Here is a 27818-nt window from a genome sequence, read left to right as displayed (position 1 = left end):
GTCACAAAAATCCAAATCTCCTGTTCATGCTTCTTTCTCTCCTGGGCCTGGGTTAAAAATTCCAGCACTCAGATTACTGTCTAACAGGCCCCAAAATAGGACCCCTCCCCCAAAAAGCTGAGATCTTCCTCTGAAAAGCATTATTTTTGAGCAAACCAAGGACCATTTCCCTCTAGCTTAAAATCTACTGCTTAAAGCTGGGCAGTGAGCTAATCAGTGGCACCAATGAAAATATACTGGAAAGGTCGTTAAAGAAAACAAAGTAAATGTCATGCTTGTAGAAGTCTAAGTAGTACCTTTTTTGCATAAATGATCTACCCCTCCATTCACATATTTACAACCACTTGCAGTGTTCTAAGTACAATAAAACTGTGTGGATGGGAATGGAAGAGATCTTTGTGACCTACTTCCTGGGAGCCTATCTCCGGTTTCGATAAACATCAATGAGAAAGGCTGAAAACAAAAATATTTCTTAATATCTGTGACAACACTGCCAGAGTGGAGATAAATCCAAAGGACTGAGACAAAACCTCACTCTTCACAGATATCCCTGTAATTAGGGGAGGGGCAGGTTTTTAATTGAATTATCCAGAGAGATGCTTGAATTCTCTACTCTGTTTTCCCCATGTAGATTTAGCCAGAACAAAAACTGTATCTTCTGCCAAGTTTAACTTCAGTGACCAGTCTAATGTTTTTAAGGCTTTCCTATCTCCCCAAGTAGTAACTCCTTCCTTCTCTCCTCCACCTTTCCTCCCAACTTGTTATCAAAACCTACTCCCGGCAGAAAGCAGCTATTGGCCATTTACAATTCCAGGTGAATGTAAGTCAATACAACAGCTCCTTGAAAGCAGATGTCCTTCCTATTTCCTCTCAAATCTTCTCTCACAATAGAATCAGCTATAGAAGGCTCTTCTCTGGACATAGGCTCTGTAAATTTCAACAATTTAAATATGGCAAAAGTAAGGCCGATCCCCAAAATACAGAAAAAAAGACCAACCCACTCAGCTAGCAGATGCACTCCTAGGGACCATTTTGAGCGCCACTGTCAACTGAATCAGTTGAGCATTTGAACCAGATTCTCCTCAGCTACAGTTATCCTCACTGAAAGTATCCAAGACTCCCACAAATGGGTGCTTTGAACCATTCTTTCATTTGTTTAACCATGACTAATTTCAGTTAGTAGTTTGATAGACAGAATGGCAGTTCTAAACATTTTTGAAGCTTGATTTACAATAATTCATCCTTATCTTTCACAAATGAGCTATGCAGGACCCTGTTCATGAAAGTGTTTAATAGTTTCTCATAGTTAGGAGACAGGGTTCCAAGTAACAACCTAGAGTAGTATACGAAATATAAAATACTTTGGGGGGTTAATTTAAAGATATTGTAAGACCCCTTAGAGTCATCCTCAGACAAGACTCAGAGACGTAGAGAAAAAAAAAGGGGTGGGATATTAATCTGAATTTGAACTACTCCTAAAAACACACCTGGAAGTAGCTTTCAAAGACTAATCTTTCACTACCAGATTTACTTCATGTCTCTAGAGTGTAGGAAAAGTCTTGCTTATTTAAGAATTTTGGTTGTTTAGAATCTAGATAAACAGAATTTAATGGTCTTTGGATGTGTAATAGTGACTTTCAGTCAAAATACATCCTCACGTTGCTTCTCACTCTTCTACTGGCCTTAAGGGAAAGGAAAGCTATATTTTGGCAGAATATTGAATATTGGGTCCCTGCAACAGGTCTTTGGAAGGGAGTGGAAAAGAAGGGAGGAAGGTCCATTTTTGGAAGGCCTTAAAGAGCTTCCGGGGAAAAGGCCATGAATGAGGCAGAGCTGATGTGGAGGGTGGGCACTATGGCAGAACTGTGGATGCCCCAAGAGACAGAGGCCCGGTGTGTGCACGTAGGACACCTTGGGAGCAGCAGCATGAGGCGGCGCCCACTGGACGAGCCTAGACAACAGGACAGCCTCCTGCAGGGTCTAGGGAGCCTCCACCCAGCCAAGCTGCACCAGACCCTTCTGCAGGAGGCTGGGCTCCAAGCTCCGAGTCTCACTGCCTGGCTCACGCCTGACAGTCCCCACAAGGTCCGTGATGAGGGCCTCATTCCATTTAGCTTCTTGGGTCATGGTCTCTTTCTGCATCTGGAATACTGGAAATGACCCTGCCTAGCCCTCAGGTTTCTGTCTTTGCTCCAAACCCATGTTGTGGTGCACTTGACACCAAGCAGTCAGTACAAGTGTTCCAAGCAAAGCCATGTAGATTGACTACTAGCTGGTCTTTCCCAAATGTTGAACAAGTAAATGCCAATGAGAAAGTATATATAAACTCATCGTCTTCTGGCAACTTCTGTCAGACTATTTAGAGAGGTCACACTAAACTATGTTCTCTCTACTTGTAAACTTTATAGGAATATTAATTTAGCATCATTCAGACACATACATGAATACACATATTCACATATACATATTTATACACATTATATAGATATTATTTACAATATGTATTATATCATTTTTATATATATATATATATATATATATAATTTTTTCTTCTTACTTTGTTGGGCTGTACCTTATATCTCCAACACAGACCTTTCCTTAAATCTCCAGGCCTTCTTATCCAACTGCTCATGTCTCCCCAGGGGCGTCTTATAGGCCTCTCATATTCAGTATGTCCAAAACTGAGCTCATGATTTCTACTCCGCATTCATTCTGCTGCCACACACAACCAAACTTGCAAACTTGATCCCCCCTCAGTGACCCCGATCTAAGTAAATAGTACTGTGGATTCAAGCTAAAAACCTGGGAGTTATTCTAAATTCCACAATTCTCCCTCACATGCCAAGTCCAAATCCTGTTGAGTCTATCTCCTAAAAATCTCTTAAATCCATCCCCACAGACCTACAGTGGTTTCCCATTGCTAAGGCTCCCTGGTCTAAAAGAAAAGGCAAGATCTGCCCCTTTCTCCAGCTGTGCCTTGAGCCTCCTGTCTCCACACTGCTTTTGCTGCCGCCACTTGGCCTTCTTTTGTCTTCTCGAAGGCGTCATGTCCCTTTGGCTCTTTGCACCTGCTATTTTCCCGGGTCTTGGATACCTCAGAACACTCTTCCTCAACTCTTAACTAACACCTACTTATTCTTCATATCTCAGCTTAAATCTCACTTCTTCAGAGAATGTTTCCCTGATTCTTAGACCTGGTGTGGGCCCCCCTTATATGTTTCCACAGCACCCTGTACTTCTTTGCGGCACTCATCACAGTAAATATCTATTTGGGGAATTAGATGTTTAACATTTGCCTCTACCTGTAGACTGAATGCTCCCTAAAGGAGGGGACATTTGTCTTGTTTCCCACTGTATCCCTGGTGCCTAGCATAGTGCCTGCCACATGGTAAGTGCTAAAGAAATGTTTGCTGAATGAATGAGTGATAGATGAGATTCCTGCATATAGATGAGTGTGTATTCATTCAAATTTATAAATAAAACTCATCACCTATAGTTATGAATGATGTCTTCTTGACTGAATTATTCTCTTAAGATTTTTCATAATTTCACAACCTAGGAACATCTAGATTTTTCTTATACTCGTTTATTTTATTTAATAAGAGCTGTCAAAAGGTCTTTAAATAAAGAGTACATTCCAATAAGCCTGAAGAATATAGCACTTTGCATGGATTCAGTATACGTTCTCCAGAAATAGAGTATTTTATTTGTTGTAGAATTCATTCGTATTACTAATGGGAAATTGTGATGGTCATTCTCAAAGCTGTTACAGACTACATTACGTGTCTCACATTTAATCATTACTTTTCTTGTCATCTCTCAAAAAGCTATGAGGTGGGTCATGTGAGCACTTTCCCTCCATACGGGGAAACTGGAACCAAGGAAAGTAGTTTTCTATGAACCAAAGAAAATTAAAGACGGAAAATGGAGCTAGAAATGAAGAAATCTCTTTGCTTAGGGCTGCTTACCGACAGAGGCTGTAAAGCTTAGCCAAAATAATAAACGGCTGCTAAATACTGAGTTGTAATTAGCTAATAAATTAGCACAACCAAATTCTGATAAGCAAGTGATGATGTACTAATATATGACATTAGTATTCAAGTAAAGAAAATTTCATTCTAAATATAAGAATCTACTTAACCCTTTTTGATATTCACCTCTTTCTCCCCTTCAATATACATTAAGAACATAATTCAGGGAGACTTAACTGGCCTTTATTAGGAAAAGAAAGACTCGAAAACAATCCCTCAAACACAAACGTCTTCCTTCTCTAAATCCTAGGGCATTGTGTCAATGTCATTTACCTAGCAATTAATTATTGCCCATACTTTTATTGTTGTTTTATAACTTTTCACTTCTATAAAGAATTATCTTGTCTCCCTAACTAGACTCTAAGTTTCCTGATAGCAGGGCTTTTCTCCTGATACTTTCATTTCTCTTCTGAAGCTCCTAATATCTGGTATATAATAAGAGCCCAATAAAATTATGCTGAACCATCTGACATTTGCAATTAAACGGGAGAGTGGAAGGCCCAATTAACACCCTAAAATATGTAATCTGGGGGAAATAAACATCAATTTTTAAAAATTATTCTTTTGGAATTGCTTTATTAGTGAGATTCAGGTGAAGCCCCTCTTCCCTGGGTCATCTGTTCACAAGGCTTTAACTCAGAACCATGACTCTCAGACCCGAGGCTCTTAGGCCAAAGGTCTCTCCATAGTTCCAGGCTGCTGTCACCACCAGCTACTTGAACCTTCCAGAGGCTGCTCCAGTCCAGCACGTCTAAACCCAAATTTATCATTCTGCTGTATCCAAGCCTGCACTTCTCTCCGTGGTCTCTAACAAGGCAAATGGCACCAAACTCACTAATACATCCGAGACAAAACAAGCTTGGAAGACAACTTCTCCTTCTCTCTTTCTGTCTGCTCCATTCTAATGTCAACTGTGCCCCTTATTTTTTCCTCCTCAGTGGTACTACCACACTGAAGAATCTTCTCCAACTGATCTCCAGGCCTCAAGTCTCATCTCCAATCTGTCCTCCATACTTCTTCCAGAATAGCCATCCTAAAATTCAAATCTCATTGTGTTACTCTCTAGCTTAAAGTCTTTTAACAATGCCTTAGAACTTAAGGGATAAAGTGTAAACTCCTTAAAATTACATGCATTCAAAAAAAGATTCCCTGAAGGATGAATGGAGAGTGTCTGGAACACATTTGTATGTGTGTGTGTAACGTGGTCGAAGACCTGCCTCCTTAAACTATGAGCATGTATAGTTTTGAATAAAACAAAAAGTAAATTTTTTAAAATTCCATGTATCACTACCTGGCCCATGCCTTTTTTCCAACTTTATCTCTCCTTCCTCCTTGATGTGTCAATGTCTCCCATACCTCTGTACCTTTGTACACTGTTACCTCCATTCACTAGCTTTATCTATCCCTCAATATTGCACTAGATGAGCTGCATGAGGATACCTCACAACTACCTTTTAAGGAGAATATCTAAGACCTCTGGGGATGGGTTTGTCAGAGAAGGTAACCCTGTTACCTGTACAGCTGATGGACCAGGGATCAATGTAGGGGCCAACTGCTTCTGAGGTGACCTGGGAGATTTCTGTCCAATAGCTCCATGTTGAATGACAGCAGCTAGACCCAACCACACCCTCTCTTTTGGGATTACCGGTAAGAGGTGAGCATAGGGAAGGGCACTGAGACTCAGGCTATATTCCTACTTAAGTAGACACAGCTTTTCCAGTTGTCCATAAAAACAGCTCAGAATTCTGAGCTGATGTACTCTGTGCTGACTGGATGACTCCTTGTTTTCCTCACATCTCTGCAGAAGGCTGACATGAATGAAAGAAATCTGTGCAAGTTTCTTCCTTGTGACTCTAAGGACTCTGCTCCGAGTAAGTCTGCAGCTCAGTGCTCACACCTTCTCTGGCCCTCCCAGGCAGAGGTAGCTCCCCGTGTGTCCTCTGTAACTACAGTCAACACTCCCGGGTGTTCATCTCTTTAGCTACAGCCTTATATCTTACAGCCTTATGGATTATCTACTTCTGCACAGAGTTTATCAAAGTGCCCGGCACATAACAGACACTCAGCAAATGTTAACTGACTAAACTTCTGTTGCCTGAACACTGATGGCCCTATTAAAAATTTCAGATGAGTAGAAAGAAAGTACAGAGTGAGAAGTCTTTATTAAATAAGACATACAAAACCAATGATCCAGGCTTCTTGGCCTCTGGATTTCCCCCCCGCCGTTGATGTATACTTTGGAAAAGTCACTTAAGTTCTCTGTACTTGAGTGGGGGTATTAGTGAAGACTTTCAGAGACACCAGATTCGAAGTAGCCTATGCAGGAACACAGCCTGACGGATTCGCGTAGCTGGGACAGCAGACAGAATCAGAGAAACAACTGCAGGAACTGGGGCTTGTGGAAGCAGACCCAGGGACTTCCACTCCATCTTCTCCCCTCTGCTTCTCTGTAAGTTCTGGCCTGTCTCCTGTCACTGAAAGCTCTGCTCCACGCAGTAAGAAATGGAGCCAGCAGCAGCCACCAGGAAGACCCAGAAGAGAAAGCAGCACTCTCCCCCAGCCAACAGAAAATCTCAGTGGAGGACTCTACTGCTTCTGCTTGGGTTCTGTGCCACACTTGAGACCAACCACTGTTGCCAGAATGGTGAAATTCTATGATTGGCCAATCCTGGATCTTGAGCCCATGGAGGGCTGGGGGGCAGGGGGGAGGGTCTACTGCCATAATAAGGGGGATGGGAAAGCTTGGTGAATAGACAGAAACAATAATCCCAGTCTGTGACCCTAATAACCATACACCTGGGGATACTCCAGTAACCAAAACAGATCAAAAAAAAAAAAAAAACTATGTCCTCATGGAACTTATATTTTAGTTGGAGGAAACAGACAATAAACATAATAAACCATATCTCCGTTTATGTTCACAATACTATTTTAGATTATGTAAAAAAAGCATCTTCATAGAGTGTTATAAAAGCATAAAGCTTATTGTACTGATTACCTCATAGTTGGGCAAAACAGATATACAAAAGCTCAATTACAATTGTGACAATAAATGCCAAGAAATAAGTGGAACCCGTTCTCTTGCTCTCAATTAAAAAAAAAAAAAGTATAGAAGCACCCTTTTGTCATCATATAACAGGAAAAACTCTTGGTCAGGACCCAGGGTACAAATTATGACTCAAAACCATACAGCCGTGAGGCTCCCCCTCAACATCAGAGGAAGCAAGTGCAGTCGTCATGTTTTCCCTGCTGGAAGATTCCCTAACAAAACAGGCATTGGGAGGGGCTCTTAACAATTCCACCCACTGCTACAGAGGATAGAGTAAGGAAAACAGCACTTGGGGGACAACTGAGGAAATGGAAACACAAAAAAAGAGGCTCCTTCCTCAAGGAACTTCTATTTTAATTGGAGGAAACAGACAATAAGCATAATAAATAAATTAAATATATAGTATTAAGACAGTGAAATGTGCTAGAGAAAAAAGGAAAGCGTGGAAAGGGGTATGTATGGGGCTTGTAATATAGAGAGGACCATCCCCTATATTCTCCACACTGTAGATTCTTGGCAACGATCCTCTTGCTGCTGGTAAAGACCACTCCAGGCAAGTGCAGAAAAGGGGAGGAAAAGAGAGAACCTGGGTAAACCTAAGAGTGGGATCCTGCCCTGGGTCGTGGCTTTGCCACATCTTGCCCAGTTTCCACCTCAGTTTAGATTCCTGTGCCCAACCTGGGTAATGATGTTAATTAAATCCACCTCCCATCTAGTTCATGGAATATTGTGTTGATAGTACCACGTGGCCTGTAAGCTGACCCAGATACACATTTACCTTCATTTTGAATACTGAAAAGTTCATCTTTGGGTCTTTATGCTTCCTTCATCACCTATTCATTGAGCATCTACTATGTGCCAAACCCTGTTCTAGGCACTGGAGGTACAGCAGTGAGCAAGACACACAAAGTGTCTGTCCTAAGGAACTGACATTCTACTGGAGGAGATGAAAAATTCAAGGATAGATTAAGTAGGCGAGATACTAACAATACCACTTAATAGTCCAGGCATGAGATGACCAAGTCCTGAAACTTAGATGACTCTCAAACAAGGTGAACCAAATTCCTGACTATCTGTGGTCACCTGTAAAGCCCCTTCTATACAGGTGTCATGGTAATAAATTGGTATGAAAATTCAATTTTGGCTATTGAGTTTTTCTAAAATGTTGAAAGAATAGCTTCCTTTCTCTTACTGTTAATCCACTGTGGGAGCAAAGAGACACACACCCTTCCATCTCCTAAGGTTTCTATTTTGTTAACTGCAAAAGTGTTACTCCAAGTTGTATAAAAAAGCATGCGCTTTGGTTTCCGGAATCTTTAGCTACTTATTATAGCACTACTGTTTTGTTAAAAAAAAAAAAAAAAAAAAAAAGTGGTAGTAAGAACCATAACAGTAGTAAAAAAAAAAAAAGTCATAACAATAGTAACATGTCCTTTTTCAAATCAGAAAGTGAAGCTACAGATCTCCTGGGACTGCTGTTGGGCAGGGTGTTTCAGTAGGAAGGGTAAAAAGAGAAGGATTCAAAAACACACATTTGGGAAAGAATCAACCCACACCTTTTATGTTCAAAGGTACAGGGTGCTAGGTAAACACGAGAGACTTGAAAACAAAAATGCAGACAACAATTTGGGGAGAGAAGCCTAACAGATGAAACAGAGGAAGCTACAAGACAGTGTGTTGTAAGCTCTGAATGCTTTTTCACACAAGTTTCCCACCTCAACCTGGCTGATTTGCCCAAACACTCTTCCCCAGCCTGAGTTGCTCTGTGGAGTTGGTTGGAATTGTAAAGCAGCCTGAGAGAAGCTGTTCCTGAGTGTGTGCACATGAGTCCCTCCAGCCGGGATGTCAAGGAGACCAGCTTGACAACACTTTGACATTGTATATTTTGGACCCAGATTTTGTGGACGCAACAAACTTTCTGTGTGCACCACAATATGATCACATGGAGTGTTCATCACATATAACATGAGCTTATTGTAAACACCTCTCTGAAAGAGGTGCTGCATTGCGTGCATCTCAACTGTTGGAAGAGCCTGCCAGCCAGAAAGACAAGATTTCCAAATAAGTTTACAGCCTCTGCTTGCAGCAGCCAGACAACCCCAAAATCATGTTATTTGGCATGGTTTCCCATTTAGATGAATGGCAATGAAACTCACTTTGATTATTGATGGAAGGGCTTTTATAAATTGCACTTTAAATGGGGATACCTTGAAGAAACACCTACCTTATTGCTTCCCTTTAGAAACTGTGAATATCCTGGTTGGAATGTGGTCTCCCCCAAGATAAAGATAACTTAGATCAGTGCCCTTCTGACTTGTTTTGGGTTGTGTGTGTGTGTGTGTGTGTGTGCGCTTTCAAAAACAATAACTGCAGCAAAACAAATTGCCAAGGAGCTGGTTTTCCCATCACTGCCCTTGGTGGGAACAGAAGGTCTGGAGAATATACTTGGAGATAACCTATTTTTTTTTTTTTATCTGCACTAGATATTTGATGCCAAATATCTGGGAAATGAGTATCTGGTGGTTATGGAAGGTATCTTTGGGACCTGCCTGGTCAACTGAGGAGCAAGCTGTAACCATACAGCTGTCACTACAGTTTCCTGACTGGGATAACCAGCAGTTCATTGTTTATGAAATCTTTTCACAGAAAATAACACATATTTTCAGGTCACCTCTCCTCAGTACCCAAAAACAGACAGCACCCAATGAATTGGATGAAATTCAGAGATCTCTGTTCACCAGTCCAACTAGAATTCTGGTCACTGTATTGAAAGCAAACGCCCTATTTCACTGTTCAAATATTACTAGGAAACTCCAATATTGGTTCTGAACCCTACTTTCTCCAAAAATAGTCCTTCCTTTCAGTAACTCTTTTCCTGCTAGAAAGAATCCTAAGAAAATATCAGAAGTTGAAGTAGGCTAGGGAGAGGGAGAGGAAAATCTAACAGGCAGAATGCATGCTGAATTTGAACTGTTAGTAAGTTCTTGGACCACCTGCCAAGGTGTCTGCAAGCATTCTGCAGAGACTAACTCTTCCTTTGATTAAAAGTCTGTGACCTGAGTCCCCAAACTTTTCTCCCCTGACAACAAACAAACAAACAGAAATATCTCCATGAATACTGAGCTACTATAACTGAAATCTAAGGACATCTCCTCTTCCCCAAAGAAAGCATGACTTAGAAACAGCAAGGCATTCCGAAGCACTCAGAAAGACAAGTCTCGCTATTGAAAGGAAGGTAGCAGTGACTGTAATTAACAGAGAAGCGGTTGTGGAACTTCTAGCGTTGTATTTTGAAGGGTCATGCAGGAATTGGGGTGAGCAGTCGTGACTGTGGCTGTGTAGTAAAATACTGATGAGAGGCAAATAGGGCGAAAGAAGTAAACAGATCTACTTACAGCCCTCGGAGCCGAAGCCAGATTTTCTCGATCTGTTCTGGTTGCAGGTATTTCAGAGAGTTGCTCTCAAATTCTTCAATCTCCTTGGTTGGCGACTCCATAGCTGCAGGTTATCACTGGGAGTGAGGCTGAGAGACTTTGGGCTCTCCTCTCCCGCCTCTTTGCCCAGCCCTGCCCTCGAGCCCCAGTCAGGTGGCGAGCGCGTCTGCCTGTCACTTTCTGCGTGCGCTCCCCCTTCTGCGACCCCCAAATCATGGCTTAAGGCGGGCCCGGAGGGCCGGCGACCCCGGACCCAGGTGCTCCCCGGAGGCAGTTGCGGGAACCAGCCATGCTCCTGGGCTAATGCCAAGGGTAGGAATTGTGCTCCTGATTTAGGAGAAAACACCTCAGACCTGTTCGGGTTCTTTTTTTTTTTTTTTCTCAAACAAAGCCAAGGAAGCGAACAGTTTGGCAGCTGAAGGACTGCAGGGGGGGAAAGAGAGGACCGAGTAGGGAGGAGAGGCGGCGAGGAGGGAGAAAGTGAGAAGGGGAGACCGAGGAGGGGGGTGAGCCTAGGGGGAGCCGACGCGGGGCTGGGCGGTCCGGGGCTGGGCGGTCCGACCCGGAGGCCGTGCACCCAGGCTCCACCCGCGCCCCCTGCCCTGGGGCGCCCCGCGGCTCCCCCTCCCGGTCGCTCTCTCCCCAGCCACGCTGCCGTCCCGCCCCCTCTCTGTTTTCTGTCACTTACCAGCAGCTCTGCTGACAAGCGAGAAAACTGACAACTGAGAAGAGTCGTCTGCGAGCGCGCCGGGACCGGCGTCTGGTCTGACACCCGCGGGCGCGGAGAGAGGGGCGCGCCGGGCACCGCCGGCGGCAGGGCACACGCTCGCCGGGCTCCAGCCCCGCACCCGGAGACCCGCGCGCGCCAGGGCGGCCCGCCGTAGCGCAGGGCCCCCAGCCCCGGCGCGCCGATGGCTCCCGAAGCCCGCACAAAATGAATAGCACGGCACCGCTCGCGGAAATCCCAGGGAACCGAGGTCCGTGTCCTCCCAGGGGGCCGGTGGGGCAAACAGCCACGGCGAGGTTCCGCGGAGTTTGTGCTTGGAGCTTTCATTCACAGCGCTCACTTCCACGCCCGCCAGAGAGGCGGTTCCATTTTGAAATATTAAAGCAATTGACAGGGACTAAAGTAACCACACATCACACTTAGAAAGTCCCGATATGTTCTTGCTAATGGGAGTCACCTCTCTCTCTCTCTCTCTCCCTCCCTCCCTCCCTCCCTCTTCTCTCTCCCTCTCTCTCTCTCTCTCTCTCTCTCTCTCTCTCTCTCTGTCCTCTCTCTGTCTGTCTCTCTCCCCCCAAAATGGTGTGAAAAAAGGAAAATATAAACAAAAGTAAGGAAGTTGGAGTTTCCACTGATTCATGACAGACTCCTCAAAGGGTCCCTGGGCAGATGTTGACACTGGAGAGGAGTTTCAGCTCCACGAAGCTACAACTCAGTATCCGCGTCCCCCTAGGTCATTCACAATGTCAATAAAGTGTAATGCTCAGGCAGAGTGGGACCAGGTAATGCAGTTAAGAGGGGAGGAGAGAGGTGGGATTAAAAGAAAGACCAAAGACAGAAAAAGAAAAGAAAGAAAAGATCCTGGCTCATGCTGACTGAGGCCCAGACATCACAGGAACTGGTGGTCAAGCTCCCTTGCAGATGCAGCCAACCACAACTTCCCACTTCCCAGTGGCCATTTCAAACTTGGGACTCAGGGCTCCTGAGATTCAGGACGCAGCTTGCCCTATAATGGTATTGTCCCTCATTGGCAGTTAATGATTCAGTCACACTCCCAGCATTCTTATTCTATCCATCAGATACTTGCCTGCTTCTCAAAATTCAGATAAACTTAAAGGTGAGAACTAGTTTTTCTCCATTGCTCAAGTAGAGTTCCATTCAAGTGGCCTTGATAAAGAAATTTTTAAAGCAGTGTTTAAATCCTAAATGCTCATCCATTTGGAAGTGGGCATTTACTTTCCAGAAATTAGAGATGAGAGTGATGAGGATGGCATGGCTAGCCCCATTCATTGCAGTGGAGAAGGTACCTGCCTCAAGGTGAGATGACAGACCTTTTTGATTGAAAAGAACTTACACACTCACCTACCACACAAGCTGAAGTCATCTCATTAAAGTCAGTCCTTAAGGATTTTCTGGAAGCACATACAGTTCCAGTGAGTTAAAGCATTACTCTCAAGCAAAGACAGCATTAAGCAGTCAACATCTTACGATAAAATTTGTTTACCTGAGGAAACCAATTTACCAACCCAATGTCACCCAATGCGAAACTGTGACTTCATGGAATTGGACTTTAAGAGATTATTTTATGTTATTTTATTTTTTAACATCTTTATTGGAGTATAATTGCTTTACAATGGTATGTTAGTTTCTGCTTTATAACAAAGTGAATCAGCTATACATATACATATATCCCCATATCTCCTCCCTCTTGCATCTCCCTCCCACCCTCCCTATCCCACCCCTCTAGGTGGTCACAAAGCACCAAGTTGATCTCCCTGTGCTATGTGGCTGCTTCCCACTAGCTATCTATTTTACATCTGGTAGTATGTATATGTCCATGCCACTCTCTCACTTCGTCCCAGCTTACCCTTCCCCCTCCCTGTGTCCTCAAGTCCATTCTCTACGTCTGCGTCTTTATTCCTGTCCTGCCCCTAGGCTCTTCAGAACCTTTTTTTTTTTTGATTCCATATATATGTGTTAGCATACGGTATTTGTTTTTCTCTTTCTGACTTACTTCACTCTGTATGACAGACTCTAGGTCCATCCACCACTACAAATAACTCGATTTCTTTTTCTTTTTATGGCTGAGTAATATTCCATTGTATATATGTGCCACATCTTCTTTATCCATTCATCTGTCGATGGACACTTAGGTTGCTTCCATGTCCTGGCAATTGTAAACAGAGCTGCAGTGAACATTGTGGTACATAATTCTTTTTGAATTATGGTTTTCTCAGGGTATATGCCCAGTAGTAGGATTGCTGGGTCATATGGTAGTTCTAGTTTTAGTTTTTTAAGGAACCTCCATACTGTTCTCCATAGTGGCTGTATCAATTTACATTCCCACCAACAGCGCAGGGGGGTTCCTTTTTCTCCACACTCTTTCCAGCATTTGTTGTTTGTAGATTCTCTGATGATGCCCATTCTAAACCATGTGAGATGATACCTCATTGTAGTTTTGATTTGCATTTCTCTAATGATTAGTGATGTTGAGCAGCTTTTCATGTGCCCCTTGGCCATCTGTTTGTCTTCTTTGGAGAAATGTCTATTTAGGGTCTTCTGCCCATTTTTTGATTGCGTTGTTTGTTTTCTTGATATTGAGCTACATGAGCTGCTTGTATATTCTGGAGAGTAATCCTTTGTCCATTGATTTGTTTGCAAATATTTTCTCCCATTCTGAAGGTTGTCTTTTCCTCTTGTTTATGGTTTCCTTTGCTGTGCAAAAGCTTTGAAGTTTCATTAGGTCCCATTTGTTTATTTTTGTTTTAATTTCCATTTCTCTAGGAGGTGGGTCAAAAAGGATCTTGCTGTGATTTATGTCATAGAGTGTTCTGCCTATGTTTTCCTCTAAGAGTTTGATAGTTTCTGGCCTTACATTTAGGTCTTTAATCCATTTTGAGCTTATTTTTGTGTGTGGTGTTAGGGAGTGTTCTAATTTCATTCTTTTACATGCAGCTGTCCAGTTTTCCCAGCACCACTTATTGAAGAGGCTGTCTTTTCTTCATTGGATATTCTTGCCTCCTTTATCAAAAATAAGCTGACCATATGACATAATAACATGGTGTATCTAAAAGTAGTAATATTTTGTTGGTGGAGAGAAGGCAAACTCTTCCTAATGTAGTTTAGAAAGAACCCTGAATGAGAAGCAAGGAATCACGTGGTGTTTTGTGGTACTTTGGCCTCAGTGTTCTCATCTGTGAAGTGGGAGCACTGGTCACTCAGAGATGGGATATGGAGAAGGCAGAGGTGGACTCTGACCCTGAGAACTAAGTACTCCACTTCCTCATTCAACCAGAGCATCTCTTTCTTTACTTTTAAAATCTGAGGTAGGCATTAGAATCCCTTATAAGATGTTAATTTGAAGTAAAATATTCTGTTGCTTAAGAAATTCGAAGATGTCTAAATTAGATTATCTTTAAGGTTCCTCCAGCTCCAAAAACTACTATGGCTCTAAAATAAAGAAAAGTTATATCCTTATTAACTTTCTCATACATGTTTACTTTTTAAGTTTTCTAAAATGAAACAAAATCATGTTTTACAAACATTTTTAAAGACTATTTTTGGTTCTCTTTCTCGGATTAGTTTACTTAAAGTGAAAGGCTATTCTTTTCCTTTTTCTTTCAAAATTTGCTTTTCTCTGACTTGATCAAAATCCCACTAATGGGCTTCCCTGGTGGTGCAGTGGTTGAGAGTCTGCCTGCCGATGCAGGGGACACGGGTTCGTGCCCCGGTCCGGGAAGATCCCACATGCCAAACTCCATTTGGGGATCATACTTCTGTCTTGTATCCCCAAAACAAGTCGTTAAAATAATCTCTTGGATTGGAAGAATCAACATTGTGAAAATGACTACACTACCCAAAGCAATCTACAGATTCAATGCAATCCCTATCAAACTACCAATGGCATTTTTCACAGAACAAAAAATTTCACAATTTGTATGGAAACACAAAAGACCCTGAATAGCCAAAATCTTGAGAAAGAAGAACAGAGCTAGAGGAATCATGCTCCCTGACTTCACACAGTACTACAAAGCCACAGTAATCAAAACAGTATGATACTGGCACAAAAATAGACACAGAAATCAATGGAACAGGATAAAGAGCCCAGAAATAACCCCACGAACTAACAGTCAATTAATCTAAACAAAGGAGGCAAGAATATACAATGGAGAAAAGACAGTCTCATCAATAAGTGGTGCTGGGAAAACTGGACAGCTACATGTTAAAAAATGAAATTAGAACATTCTCTAACACTGTATACAAAAATAAACTCAAAATGGATTAAAGACCTAAATTTAAGATTGGATACTATAAAACTCTAGAGGAAAGCACAGGCAGAACACTCGTTGACATAAATCATAGAAATATTTTTTGGATCCGTCTCCTAAAATAAAGGGAAAAAAAGCAAAATAAACAAACAGGACCTAATCAAACTTAAAAGCTTTTGCACAGCAAAGGAAACCATTGACAAAATGAAAAGACAACCTACTGAATGGGAGAAAATATTTGCAAATGATATGACTAATAAGAGATTAATATCCAACATATATAAACAGTTCATATAACTCAACATCAAAAAAACAAACAACCCAATTAAAAATTGGGCAGAAAAACTGAATTGACATTTTTTCAAAGAGGAAATGCAGATGGCCAACAGGCACATGAAAAGATGCTCAACATCACTAGTCACGAAGGAAATTCAAATCAAAACCACAATGAGATATCACCTCACACCTGTCAGAATGGCTATCATCAAAAAGAACACAAATAACAAATGTTGGCGAGGATGTGGAGAAAAGGGAATCTTTGTACACTGTTTGTGGGTATGTAAATTGGTGCAGCCACTGTGGAAAACATTATGGAAATTTCTCGAAAAACTAAAAATAGAACTACCATATGACCCAGCAATTCTACTCCTCGCTATGTATCAGAAAAAAATAAAAACACTAATTCGAAAAGATACGTGCATGGGAACTTCCCTGGTGGTCCAGTGGTTAGGACTGGGCACTTCCACTGCAGGAGGTATGGGTTTGATCCCTGGTTAGGGAACTCAGACCCCACAAACTGCACAGCATGGCCAAAAAAAAAAGAAAGAGAAGATATGGGCACCCAATGTTCATAACAGCATTATTTACAATTACCAAGGTATGAAGCAACCTAAGTGTCCATCAACAGATGAATGTCTAAAGAAGATGTGTATATTCCATATACACAATGGAATACTACTCAGCCATAAAAAAGAATGAAATTTTGCCATTTGCAGCAATATGGATGGACTTGGAGGGCACTATGCTACGTGAAATAAGTCACACGAGAAAGACAAATACTGTATGATCTCTCTTATATGTGGAACCTAAAAAAATACAAGAAACTAGTGAATAAAACAAAAAAGAAGCAGACTCACAGATATAGAGAAAAAACTAGTGGTTACTAGTGGGGAGAGGTGGGGAGAGGCAATATAGGGATGGGGGAGGGGGAATGCAAACTATTGAGTGTAAGATAGGCTACAGAGATGCATCGTACAACACAGGGAATATAGCCAATATTTTGTAATAACTGTGAAGTGGAGTATAACCTTTAAAATTGTATAAAAACTAAAAAAAAAATAAATAAATAAAACCTTTGGTTCAAGAAAAAGAATAAAGTAAAATAGTGCCCCAAATAGACAAAGAGTAACTTAGCCTAAGTACTATCAAACCTCTGCATAACCAGCATTAAGTATCAGAAGATCAGAAGGAAAGTGAACTCCCTGTACCTGGCAGAGTTCAAGGAGAAGCTGCATGACTATCAGACAAGGGAGCAGAAATCAGGCTTCACAGGCATGAGAATGACCCCTCAGTTCCCTTTCATCACTACAATGTCACAATTCAATAATAACTGCAATAAAAACAACCACTACCCTTACTGGCTATTGAGAACTACCATGTGCCAAGCACCATGCTAAAAGCACATCACAGGTTGGTTCATTTTCACCCTTAACAAAACACTTCAGAAGAATTCATTATGTCCATTTACAAGTAAAGACAGAAGAGGCACCCAAAAGTCAGATCAATTTTGCAAAGACGTACTGCTAAAATGGCAAAGCCAGGTTTTAAACCAAGACCATAGTGCAAAGTTCTTTTCCCTTTGTTATTATCTCTTCCCTACAGACACATAAAAAGACAAATTAAAAGGTATATAACAGAGAGGGTGGAGCCACAGGAGCACATATGAGGGGTCCCGAAAACTGCGGGGGAATTACAGTAGCTACGTAGTGGAGATGATATCTGAACTGGATCTTGAAGGTGGAAAGTGGGTGGAGGCAGGTGATTCTAGAAAGATGGAACTGTATGGGAAGATACACAGAAGCCTGAGAAGGGGTGGAGTGGCCAGTGACCCACAAACAATTTTGTGGCTTGACTATAAGTGCATGACTAAGAAGAACAAGAGAAAAATGCTGGCAGTGTCAGCCAGACCTGTGTGGTCATGGAAGAAGTTTGGGCTCTCTTCTGCAGACCATAGGGAGCTATGGGTGGCTCTAGGCAGAGGGAAGCATGGTCACATGTGGAGGGTACCTGCTGCCTGAATATGCATCATATACTGAGGTCAGCTCAGGGAACCTGCCTCAGGACCATGCAACAACCATGGGGCAAATGATAACCAGGGCTCCATAAGAGGAATCCAACTACCAAATGCAAACAAGCTCCTCGGCTTACCAAGGAAGAGCTAGACAAAGAAAACAGACAAAATCAGAAAAAGCGCAGCATTATCTCCCATGAACACCCATCTTCTAGCTACAAGATTATGATTGCTTGCTTTGACCTCCATGAAGCAAGCCAGTGTCCTTGATACATTTTTCATAATTTGGCAATGGCGTCATCTAGAGTCTTTTGACGGGAAAATTCTGGAGAAGCATTTAGGACATTGGAAGTAGCACCATCAAGCAGAGCAGCCCCTCCTTCCTGCCCACACCAAGTGTGAGCCAGCCCCCAGGACACACTGTCATCACAGGCTCTTCTCTCCCATGGGCGTTTCTTTCCAGCAAGGGGCCTCTTTGGTGACAGTCACACTGCTTTTCCCTTTGATGTCTTCTCTTTTTGGTTTCATAGTTTGGGGCAGATTCTATACTAGGAACTACCTCCACCAGGAAAAAAAAAAAAAGATGCAAAAAGAGACAGTGGACTAACAAAGCCCTGAGGACCTATTCTCAGCCCCATGTGAAATGGGGCTCAACTATCCAGAGTGTAGCCCAGCGAGGCAGGGAGAGGAGATGGGAGGAGAGACAGGATAGAGTCCCAGCTCAGGGGTGGTCTGATGTAACCTGCATGTGATCCAGTTTTTGCCCCTACCTCTGGAAGGATCCTTCAGTTACTCTGACAGGAGAAGTTCATGTAACCCTTCCAGTGGAGGTAAATACAGGAAAAGGAAAGGACTAGGAGTAGCACTGAATCGCCTGTGACCCAGAACAAGATGCTTCTCTTCTATTCTCTGGCCATGGCTGGGTTGGGCTCAGTGACCTCTGGATCTTTTCCCAGCTCTCACATACCCTGATTCAAAACCTTCAGCCTGATCTGAGCTAACCAAGCTTTTCACTGACCCAAAAAAACTGTAGGAAAACCTGGAGTCTAGCCCCTGGCTAGATTTGACTATAACAAACATGGCCTAGGTTGGCCAATCAGAGCCATCCACCTCCTATCTCTGAACAAAGTGATTGGTCTGAAGGTGACATGTAACTAAAGCAGATCCAACACCAGTTCCTTATGGGAGATTCGATGTGGTCCCTGGGAAAGAGAGAGGAGGTCTATTTGTCTTTTCTCTGGGATAACAGAGAAAGGCAGACAGAAGAACTAAAAAGACAAAGAAAAAAATGTGAAAGGGTCTTTCGAGCCCCTTCATCCTGCTATTCCTGAAGCCAGAACTACCCATGGACTTTTAAGTTATATAAACAAAATAAATATCTCCTCCACCCCCTCCCATTTTTTTTTTTCACTTAAACTAGTGTGAATCAGAATTCTGTCACTGACGACTAAGAGAATCCTAACTAATACTACTCCTCCCTTAGAGGACTACTGTAAGGAATTTTTTGAAAAAACATGTATGACCAGTGCCTTAAACCCTGAAGGCTCTTGTGAGACAGTAGTTCCTCCCCGATCTTACCCGTCCAACAGCACATGAAGGAAGGGAAGATGGAAAATGGTACAGGAACCTTGTCGTGCAGAGCACCCAAGATAAATATAGAGACTTTATTATCCTGATAAAGAGATAAGTCAAAAATTGTGTTTCAGCATTGAAAGGATTACTTTTGAAGATGGCGGAGTAGAAGGACGTGCTCTCACTCCCTCTTGCGAAAACACCGGAATTACGACTAGCTTCTGGACAATCATCGACAGGAAGACACTGGAACTCACGAAAAAAGATACCCCACATCCAAAGACAAAGGAGAAGCCACGATGAGACGGCAGGAGGGGCGCCGTCTCACCAGTCAGGTGACTCACAGACTGGCAAACACTTATACCACAGAAGTCCACCCACTGGAGTGGAGGTTCTAAGCCCCACGTCAGGCTTCCCAACCTGGGGGTCAGGCAACTGGAGGAGAAATTCCTAGAGAATCAGACTTTGAAGCCTAGTGGGAACTGATTGCAGGACTTCGACAGGACTGGGGGGGAACAGAGACTCCACTCTTGGAGGCAAACACAAAGTAGTGTGCACATTGGGACCCAGTGGAAGGAGCAGTGACCCCGGCGGAGACTGAACCACACCTACCTGCTAGTGTTGGAGGGTCTCCTACAGAGGCAGGGGGTGGCTCCGTTTCACCATGGGGACAAGGACACTGGCAGCAGAAGTTCTGAGAAGTACTCCTTGGCGTGAGCCCTCCCAGAGTCTGTCATTAGCTCCACCAAAGAGCCCAGGAAGACTCCTGTGTTGGGTCGCCTCAGGTCAAACAACAAACAGGGAGAGAACCCAGCCCCAACCATCAACAGTCAAGTGGATTAAAGTTTTACTGAGCTCTGCCCACCAGAGCAACAGTCAGCTCTACCCACCACCAGTCTCTCCCATCAAGTCTCTTAGATAACCTCATCCACCAGAGGGCAGACAGCAGAAGCAAGAAGAACTACAATCCTGCAGCCTGTGGAACAAAAACCACATTCACAGAAAGACAGACAAGATGAAAAGGCAGAGGGCTATATACTAGATGAAGGAACAAGATAAAACCTCAGAAAAACAACTACATGAAGTGGAGACAGGCAACCTTCCAGAAAAAGAATTCAGAATAATGATAGTGAAGATGATCCAGGACCTCGGAAAAACAATGGAGGCAACGATCGAGAAGATGCAAGAAATGTTTAACAAAGACCTAGAAGAATTAAAGAACAAACAAACAGAGATGAACAATACAATAACTGAAATGGAAACTACACTAGAAGGAATCAATAGCAGAATACCTGAGGCAGAAGAACGGATAAGTGACCTGGAAGACAGAATGGTGGAATTCACTGCTGCGGAAAAGAAGAAATAAAAAAGAATGAAAAGAAATGAAGACAGCCTAAGAGGCCTCTGGGACAACATTAAACGCAACAACATTCGCATTATAGGGGTCCCAGACAGAGAAGAGAGAGAGAAAGAACCAGATAAAATATTTGAAGAGATTATAGTCGAAAACTTCCCTAACATGGGAAAGGAAATAGCCACCCAAGTCCAGGAAGCACAGAGAGTCCCATACAGGAGAAACACGCCGAGACACATAGTAATCAAATTGGCAAAAATTAAAGACAAAGAAAAATTATTGAAAGCAGCAAGGGAAAAATGACAAATAGCACACACGGGAACTCCCACAAGGTTAACAGCTGATTTCTCAGCAGAAACTCTACAAGCCAGAAGGGAGTGGCATGATATACATAAAGTGATGAAAGGGAAGAACCTACAACCAAGATTACTCGACCCTTCAAGGATCTCATTCAGATTCGGTGGAGAATTCAAAAGCTTTACAGACAAGCAAAAGCTAAGAGAATTCAGCACCACCAAACCAGCTCTACAACAAACGCTAAAGGAACTTCTCTAAGTGGGACACACAAGAGAAGAAAAGGACCTACAAAAACAAACCCAAAACAATTAAGAAAATGGTCATAGGAACATACATATCGATAATTACCTTAAACGTGAATGGATTAAATGCTCCAACCAAAAGACACAGGCTTGCTGAATGGATACAAAAACAAGACCCATATATATGCTGTCTACAAGAGACCCACTTCAGACCTATGGACACATACAGACTGAAAGTGAGAGGATGGAAAAAGATATTCTATGCAAATGGAAATCAAAAGAAAGCTGGAGTAGCTATACTCATATCAGATAAAATAGACTTTAAAATAAAGAATGTTACAAGAAACAAGGAAGGACACTACATAATGATCAAGGGATCAATCCAAGAAGAAGATATAACAATTATAAATATATATGCACCCAACATAGGAGCACCTCAATACGTAAGGCAACTGCTAACAGCTATAAAAGAGGAAATCAACAGTAACACAATAATAGTGGGGGACTTTAACACCTCACTTACACCAATGGACAGATCATACAAAATGAAAATACATAAGGAAACAGAAGCTTTAAATGACACAATAGGCCAGATAGATTTAACTGATATTTATAGGACATTCCATCCAAAAGCAGCAGATTGCACTTTCTTCTCAAGTGCGGACAAAACATTCTCCAGAATAGATCACATCCTGGGTCACAAATCAAGCCTCGGTAAATTTATGAATATTGAAATCATATCAAGCATCTTTTCTGACCACAACACTATGAGATTAGAAATGAATTACAGGAAAAAAAACGGGAAGAACACAAACACATGGAGGCTAAACAATATGTTACTAAATAACCAGCAGATCACTGAAGAAATCAAAGAGGAAATCAAAAAATACCTAGAGACAAATGACAATGAAAACACGACGATCCAAAACCTATGGGATGCAGCAAAAGCAGTTCTAAGAGGGAAGTTTATAGCAATAAAAGCCTACCTCAAGAAACAAGAAAAATCTCAAATAAACAATCTAACCTTACACCTAAAGGAACTAGAGAAAGAAGAACAAACAAAACCCAAAGTTAGCAGAAGGAAAGAAATAAAAAAGATCAGAGCAGAAATAAATGAAATAGGAACAAAGAAAACAATAGCAAAGATCAATAAAACTAAAAGCTGGTTCTTTGAGAAGATAAACAAAATTGATAAACCATTAGCCAGACTCATCAGGAAAAAGAGGGACAGGACTCAAATCAATAAAATTAGAAATGAAAAAGGAGAAGTTATAAGAGACGCCGCAGAAATACAAAGCATCCTAAGAGACTACTACAAGCAATTCTATGACAATAAAACGGACAACCTGGAAGAAATGGACAAATTCTTAGAAAGGTATAAGCTTCTAAGACTGAACCAGGAAGAAACAGAAAATATGAACAGACCAATCACAAGTAATGAAATTGAAACTGTGATTAAAAATCTTCCAACAAACAAAAGTCCAGGACCAGATGGCTTCACAGGTGAATTCTATCAAACATTTAGAGAAGAGCTAACACCCATCCTTCTCAAACTCTTCCAAAAAATTGCACAGGAAGGAACACTCGCAAACTCATTCTATGAGGCCACCATCACCCTGATACCAAAACAAGACAAAGATACTACAAAAAAAGAAAATTACAGACCAATATCACTGATGAAAATAGATGCAAAAATCCTCAACAAAATACTAGCAAACAGAATCCAACAACACATTAAAAGGATCATACACCACGATCAAGTGGAATTTATCCCAGGGATGCAAGGATTCTTCAATATATGCAAATCAATCAATTGATATACCATATTAACAAACTGAAGAAGAAAAACCATATGATCATCTCAATAGATGCAGAAAAAGCTTTTGACAAAATTCAACACCCATTTATGATAAAAACTCTCCAGAAAGTGGGCATAGAGGGAACCTACCTCAACATAATAAAGGATATATAATACAAACCCATGGCAAACCTCATTCTCAATGGTGAAAAACTGAAAGCATTTTCTCTAAGATCAGGAACGAGACAAGGATATCCACTCTCACCACTATTATTCAACATAGTTTTGGAAGTCCTAGCCACGGCAAACAGAGAAGAAAAAGAAATAAAAGGAATACAAATTGGAAAAGAAGAAGTAAAACTGTCACGGCAGATGACATGATACTATATAGAGAGAATCCTAAAAATGCCACCAGAAAACTACTAGAGCTAATCAATGAATTTGGTAAAGTTGCAGGATACAAAATTAATGCACAGAAATCTCTTCCATTACTATACACTAATGATGAAAAATCTGAAAGAGAAGTTATGGAAACACTCTCATTTACCATTGCAACAAAAAGAATAAAATACCTAGGAATAAACCTACCTAGGGAGACAAAAGACCTGTATGCAGAAAACTATAAGACACTGATGAAAGAAATTAAAGATGATACAAACAGATGGAGAGATATACCATGTTCTTGGATTGGAAGAATCAGCATTGTGAAAATGACTCTACTACCCAAAGCAATCTACAGATTCAATGCAATCCCTATCAAATTACCAATGGCATTTTTTACGGAACTAGAACAAGTCATTTTAAAATTTGTATGGAAACACAAAAGACCCCAAATAGCCAAAGCAGTCTTGAGGGACAAAAATGGAGCTGGAAGAATCAGACTCCCTGACTTCAGACTATACTACAAAGCTACACTAATCAAGACAATATGGTACTGGCACAAAAACAGAAACATAGATCAATGGAACAAGATAGAAAGCCCAGAGATAAACCCACGCACCTATGGTCCACTAATCTATGACAAAGGAGGCAAAGATATACAATGAAGGAAAGACAGTCTCTTCAATAAGTGGTGCTGGGAAAACTGGACAGCTACATGTAAAAGAATGAAATTAGAATACTCCCTAACACCATACACAAAAATAAACTCAAAATGGATTTGAGACCTAAATGTAAGACTGGACACTATAAAACTCTTAAGAGGAAAACAGGAAGAACACTCTTTGACATAAATCACAGCAAAATCTTTTTTGATACACCTCCTAGAGTAATGGAAATAAAAACAAAAATAAACAAATGGGACCTAATGAAACTTCAAAGCTTTTGCACAGCAAAGGAAACCATGAACAAGACGAAAAGACAACCCTCGGAATGGGAGAAAATATTTGCAAATGAATAAACAGACAAAGGATTAATCTCCAAATTATATAAACAGCTCGTGCAGCTCAATATTAAAGAAACAAACAACCCAATCCCAAAATGGGCAGAAGACCTAAATAGACATTTCTCCAAAGAAGAGATACAGATGGCCAAGAAGCACATGAAAAGCTGCTCAACATCACTAATTATTAGAGAAATGCAAATCAAAACTACAATGAGGTACCACCTCACACCAGTTAGCATGGGCATCATCAGAAAATCTACAAACAACAAATGCTGGAGAGGGTGTAGAGAAAAGGGAACCCTCTTGCACTATTGGTGGGAATGTAAATTGATACAGCCACTATGGAGAACAGTATGGAGGTTCCTTAAAAAACTAAAAATAGAATTACCACATGATCCAGCAATCCCACTACTGGGCATATACCCTGAGAAAGCCATAATTCAAAAAGACACATGCACCTCAATGTTCACTGCAGCACTATTTACAATAGCCAGGACATGGAAGCAACCTAAATGCCCATCGACAGACAAATGGATAAAGTTGTGGTACATATATATAATGGAATATTACTCATCCATAAAAACGGAACGAAATTGAGTCATTTGTTGAGACATGGATGGATCTAGAGACTGTCATACAGAGTGAAGTAAGTCAGAAAGAGAAAAAGAAGTATCATATATTAACGCATGTATGTGGAAACTAGAAAAATGGTACAGATGAACTGGTTTGCAGGGCAGAAGTTGAGACACAGATGTAGAGAACAAACGTATGGACACCAAGAGGGGAAAACCACGGTGGGGTGGGGATTGTGGTGTACTGTATTGGGCGATTGGTATTGACATGTATACACTGATGTGTATAAAATTGATGACTAATAAGAACCTGCAGTATAAAAAAACAAACAAAAACAACGAATACTAAACTTTCTTTAGGTTATTTGTATGGAAATATGTTAATATAAATGTTTCAGACATTACATGAAATTTCTAAAAATCTTATATGTTCAGGTATAATGTTATAAGTCATAATTGTAGTTATTACTTTAAAATGTATATCTCAGAAATAACTAAATTTCCTTGTCAATTGCATTATTATGAACTTACATCAAATCTTTAAAAAAAATTTGTGTTTCAATAATTTTTTGATAATGGCCTCTCACAGCATTGCCATATTACACACATTAGCCCCTCCGAACAACCCTAGAGTGAATGAAACACATATTATTTTTATCCCCAGTTTAGAAAGGAAGTGGATGAGATCCAAGAGGACTCTCGGTGCCCTCTGGATGGCTTACACTCCAGCTAGTGGCTGGGAAACACGACAGCACAAGGCTTTCCTGACTCCTGGCCCCAGTGGTCACTCTGCCTCTCAGAAAAATTGACAACCCAGCAAAATTAACTTGGCTGTACTAATGAAATTGAAAATTTTGTTCACATAAAACTGCTGATGCTGCAGTCAGCCAAATTCTGCCCCAAATGCACATAAATCAGCAGGTTGTTCTTCTGTCACTAGAAAGCAAATTTGAATGTGGAAAACCTCAGTGCTGAAGGGAACTCAGCGATCTCTTTACCTAAGCTCCGAATTCTACTGAGAGAAAAGGGCAGCCCCAGCAGGTTAGATAACTGCACATGGCCCAGCGCTTGATGTTGGCAAAGCCAGGACCAGAATCCATGTCCCCATACCCCCAAGCCCAAGGCTCCTTTATCTCTGAACTTCCTTCCCGGGTCTCAAGAACAGCTCCTGCTTCCACCTGAGGATTTCATTCAAGGGTTTGTTCACAGATAAGAAGAAGAAATGCCCACTAAAACCACAGGCCACTGGCAAAGGTTTCCTGAAGGAAAAAAACTAGAGGAAGAGAGACTCAGGAAAGTGGAAATGTGTGTGGTGGCTCAGGTCATAACCAGGAGTGATGGGTGTAAGGGGGCCAAGAAAGGGACAGTGGAGAAAGGCTGCTGGATCTGCAGACTGAGGTGGGCCTGAACTGCCATAGGAAAGCGTAGTCTTTTTATGCTATTGCCAATAGGGAATCAATAAAATCTGCTGAGCAGGTGTGTAGCAGATACAAAGTAGAATTGTGATTTAACAAGTATGATTTATAAAGAAAGATAAAAAGAAATTTTAAAAATTGTTTTTGAACCGCCCCCAGAAAAGATTTGCAGATGCTTGTCTGTATTTGGGGGGTGGGGGGTGGAGGGAGACAATCTCACAAATAAATACTGGAAACTTTTAAATTCATTCATTCATTCATTCAACAAACCTTTTCTTAGTGCTTACTATGGGCCAGGCACTCTGTGATAGTAGGTATGCAGTGGTCAATAAAAAATCCAGTGCCTGCACCATGGCGCATCAGTCTAATTAGGGTAACAGATGCTAAACAGATTATAAAACAATAAATACATCAATACCAATTGTGAAAAGTGCTGAAAAGAAAATAAACAGAAACTGTTTTCTCCAGTACAGAAAACAATGGGGGTGGGACCTATTTATAAATAAGTTGGGCATTTCAGCCAACTATTGCTATGTAACAAACGACCCTTTAAGATTTAGTGGCTAAAATTTAGAACAACAGCAAAACCATCTTTTATCTCCCATGATTCTGTGGGCTGACCAGGCAAGTTCTTCTGCTGGTCTTGTTTGGTATCTCTCATGCAGTTGCAGTCAGATGTCTGTTGGGGCTAGAATAACCAATATGGTTTTACTCACATGTCTGGGGCCTTGGCAGGGACTTCTCACTCTCTCTCCCCCCCTTCCCCCTCCCCCGCTCTCCCTCTCTCTCCCTTCCCCCCCTCCCTCCCCTCTCCTCTGTCCACATGGCCTCCGTGTGGTTTGTTGAGACTTATTTTTTTTTAATTTTTTAAACACGTTTACTGGAGTATAATTGCTTTACAATGGCGTGTTAGTTTCTGCTTTATAACAAAGTGAATCAGCTATACATATACATATATCCCCATATCTCCTCCCTCTTGCATCTCCCTCCCACCCTCCCTATCCCACCCCTCTGGATGGTCACAAAGCACTGAGGTGATCTCCCTGTGCTATGCAGCTGCTTCCCACTAGCTATCTATTTTATATTTGGTAGTATTTATAAGTCCGTGCCACTCTCTCACTTCGTCCCAGCCTACCCTTTCCCCTCCCCGTGTCCTCAAGTCCATTCTCTACGTCTGCGTCTTTATTCCTGTCCTGCCCCTAGGCTCTTCAGAACCTTTTTTTTTTCTTAAATTCCATATATATGTGTTAGCATACGGTATTTGTTTTTCTCTTTCTGACTTACTTCACTCTATATGACAGACTCTAGGTCCATCCACCTCACTACAAATAACTCAATTTCATTTCTTTTTATGGCTGAGTAATATTCCATTGTATATATGTGCCACA

General features: G+C 41.6%; 1 protein-coding gene across 8 annotated transcripts in view; it reads right to left on the bottom strand.

Moving 5' to 3' along the window:
• PDE1C (phosphodiesterase 1C) overlaps positions 1 to 27818 on the bottom strand; it is a 476007-nt gene that overhangs the window by 258300 nt on the left and 189889 nt on the right. For 3 of the 8 annotated variants that reach the window (XM_027102257.1, XM_027102258.1, XM_027102259.1), the window contains exon 1: positions 10476 to 10967. The exons of 4 other annotated variants lie outside the window; for them this stretch is intronic. In XM_027102257.1, coding sequence (XP_026958058.1) covers positions 10476 to 10576 — 101 coding nt within the window. In that variant the 5' untranslated portion in view covers positions 10577 to 10967. Of the gene's footprint in view, positions 1 to 10475; positions 10970 to 27818 lie in introns of those variants that run through there. One more of the 8 variants, XM_027102261.1, reaches the window with a different exon arrangement.

This window comes from Aethalodelphis obliquidens, unplaced genomic scaffold (genome assembly GCF_003676395.1).
Source record: "Aethalodelphis obliquidens isolate GAN/ISIS:26980383/991018 unplaced genomic scaffold, ASM367639v1 scaffold5, whole genome shotgun sequence".
NCBI lineage: Eukaryota > Metazoa > Chordata > Mammalia > Artiodactyla > Delphinidae > Aethalodelphis > Aethalodelphis obliquidens.
This window is presented reverse-complemented; position numbering and strand designations above follow the sequence as displayed.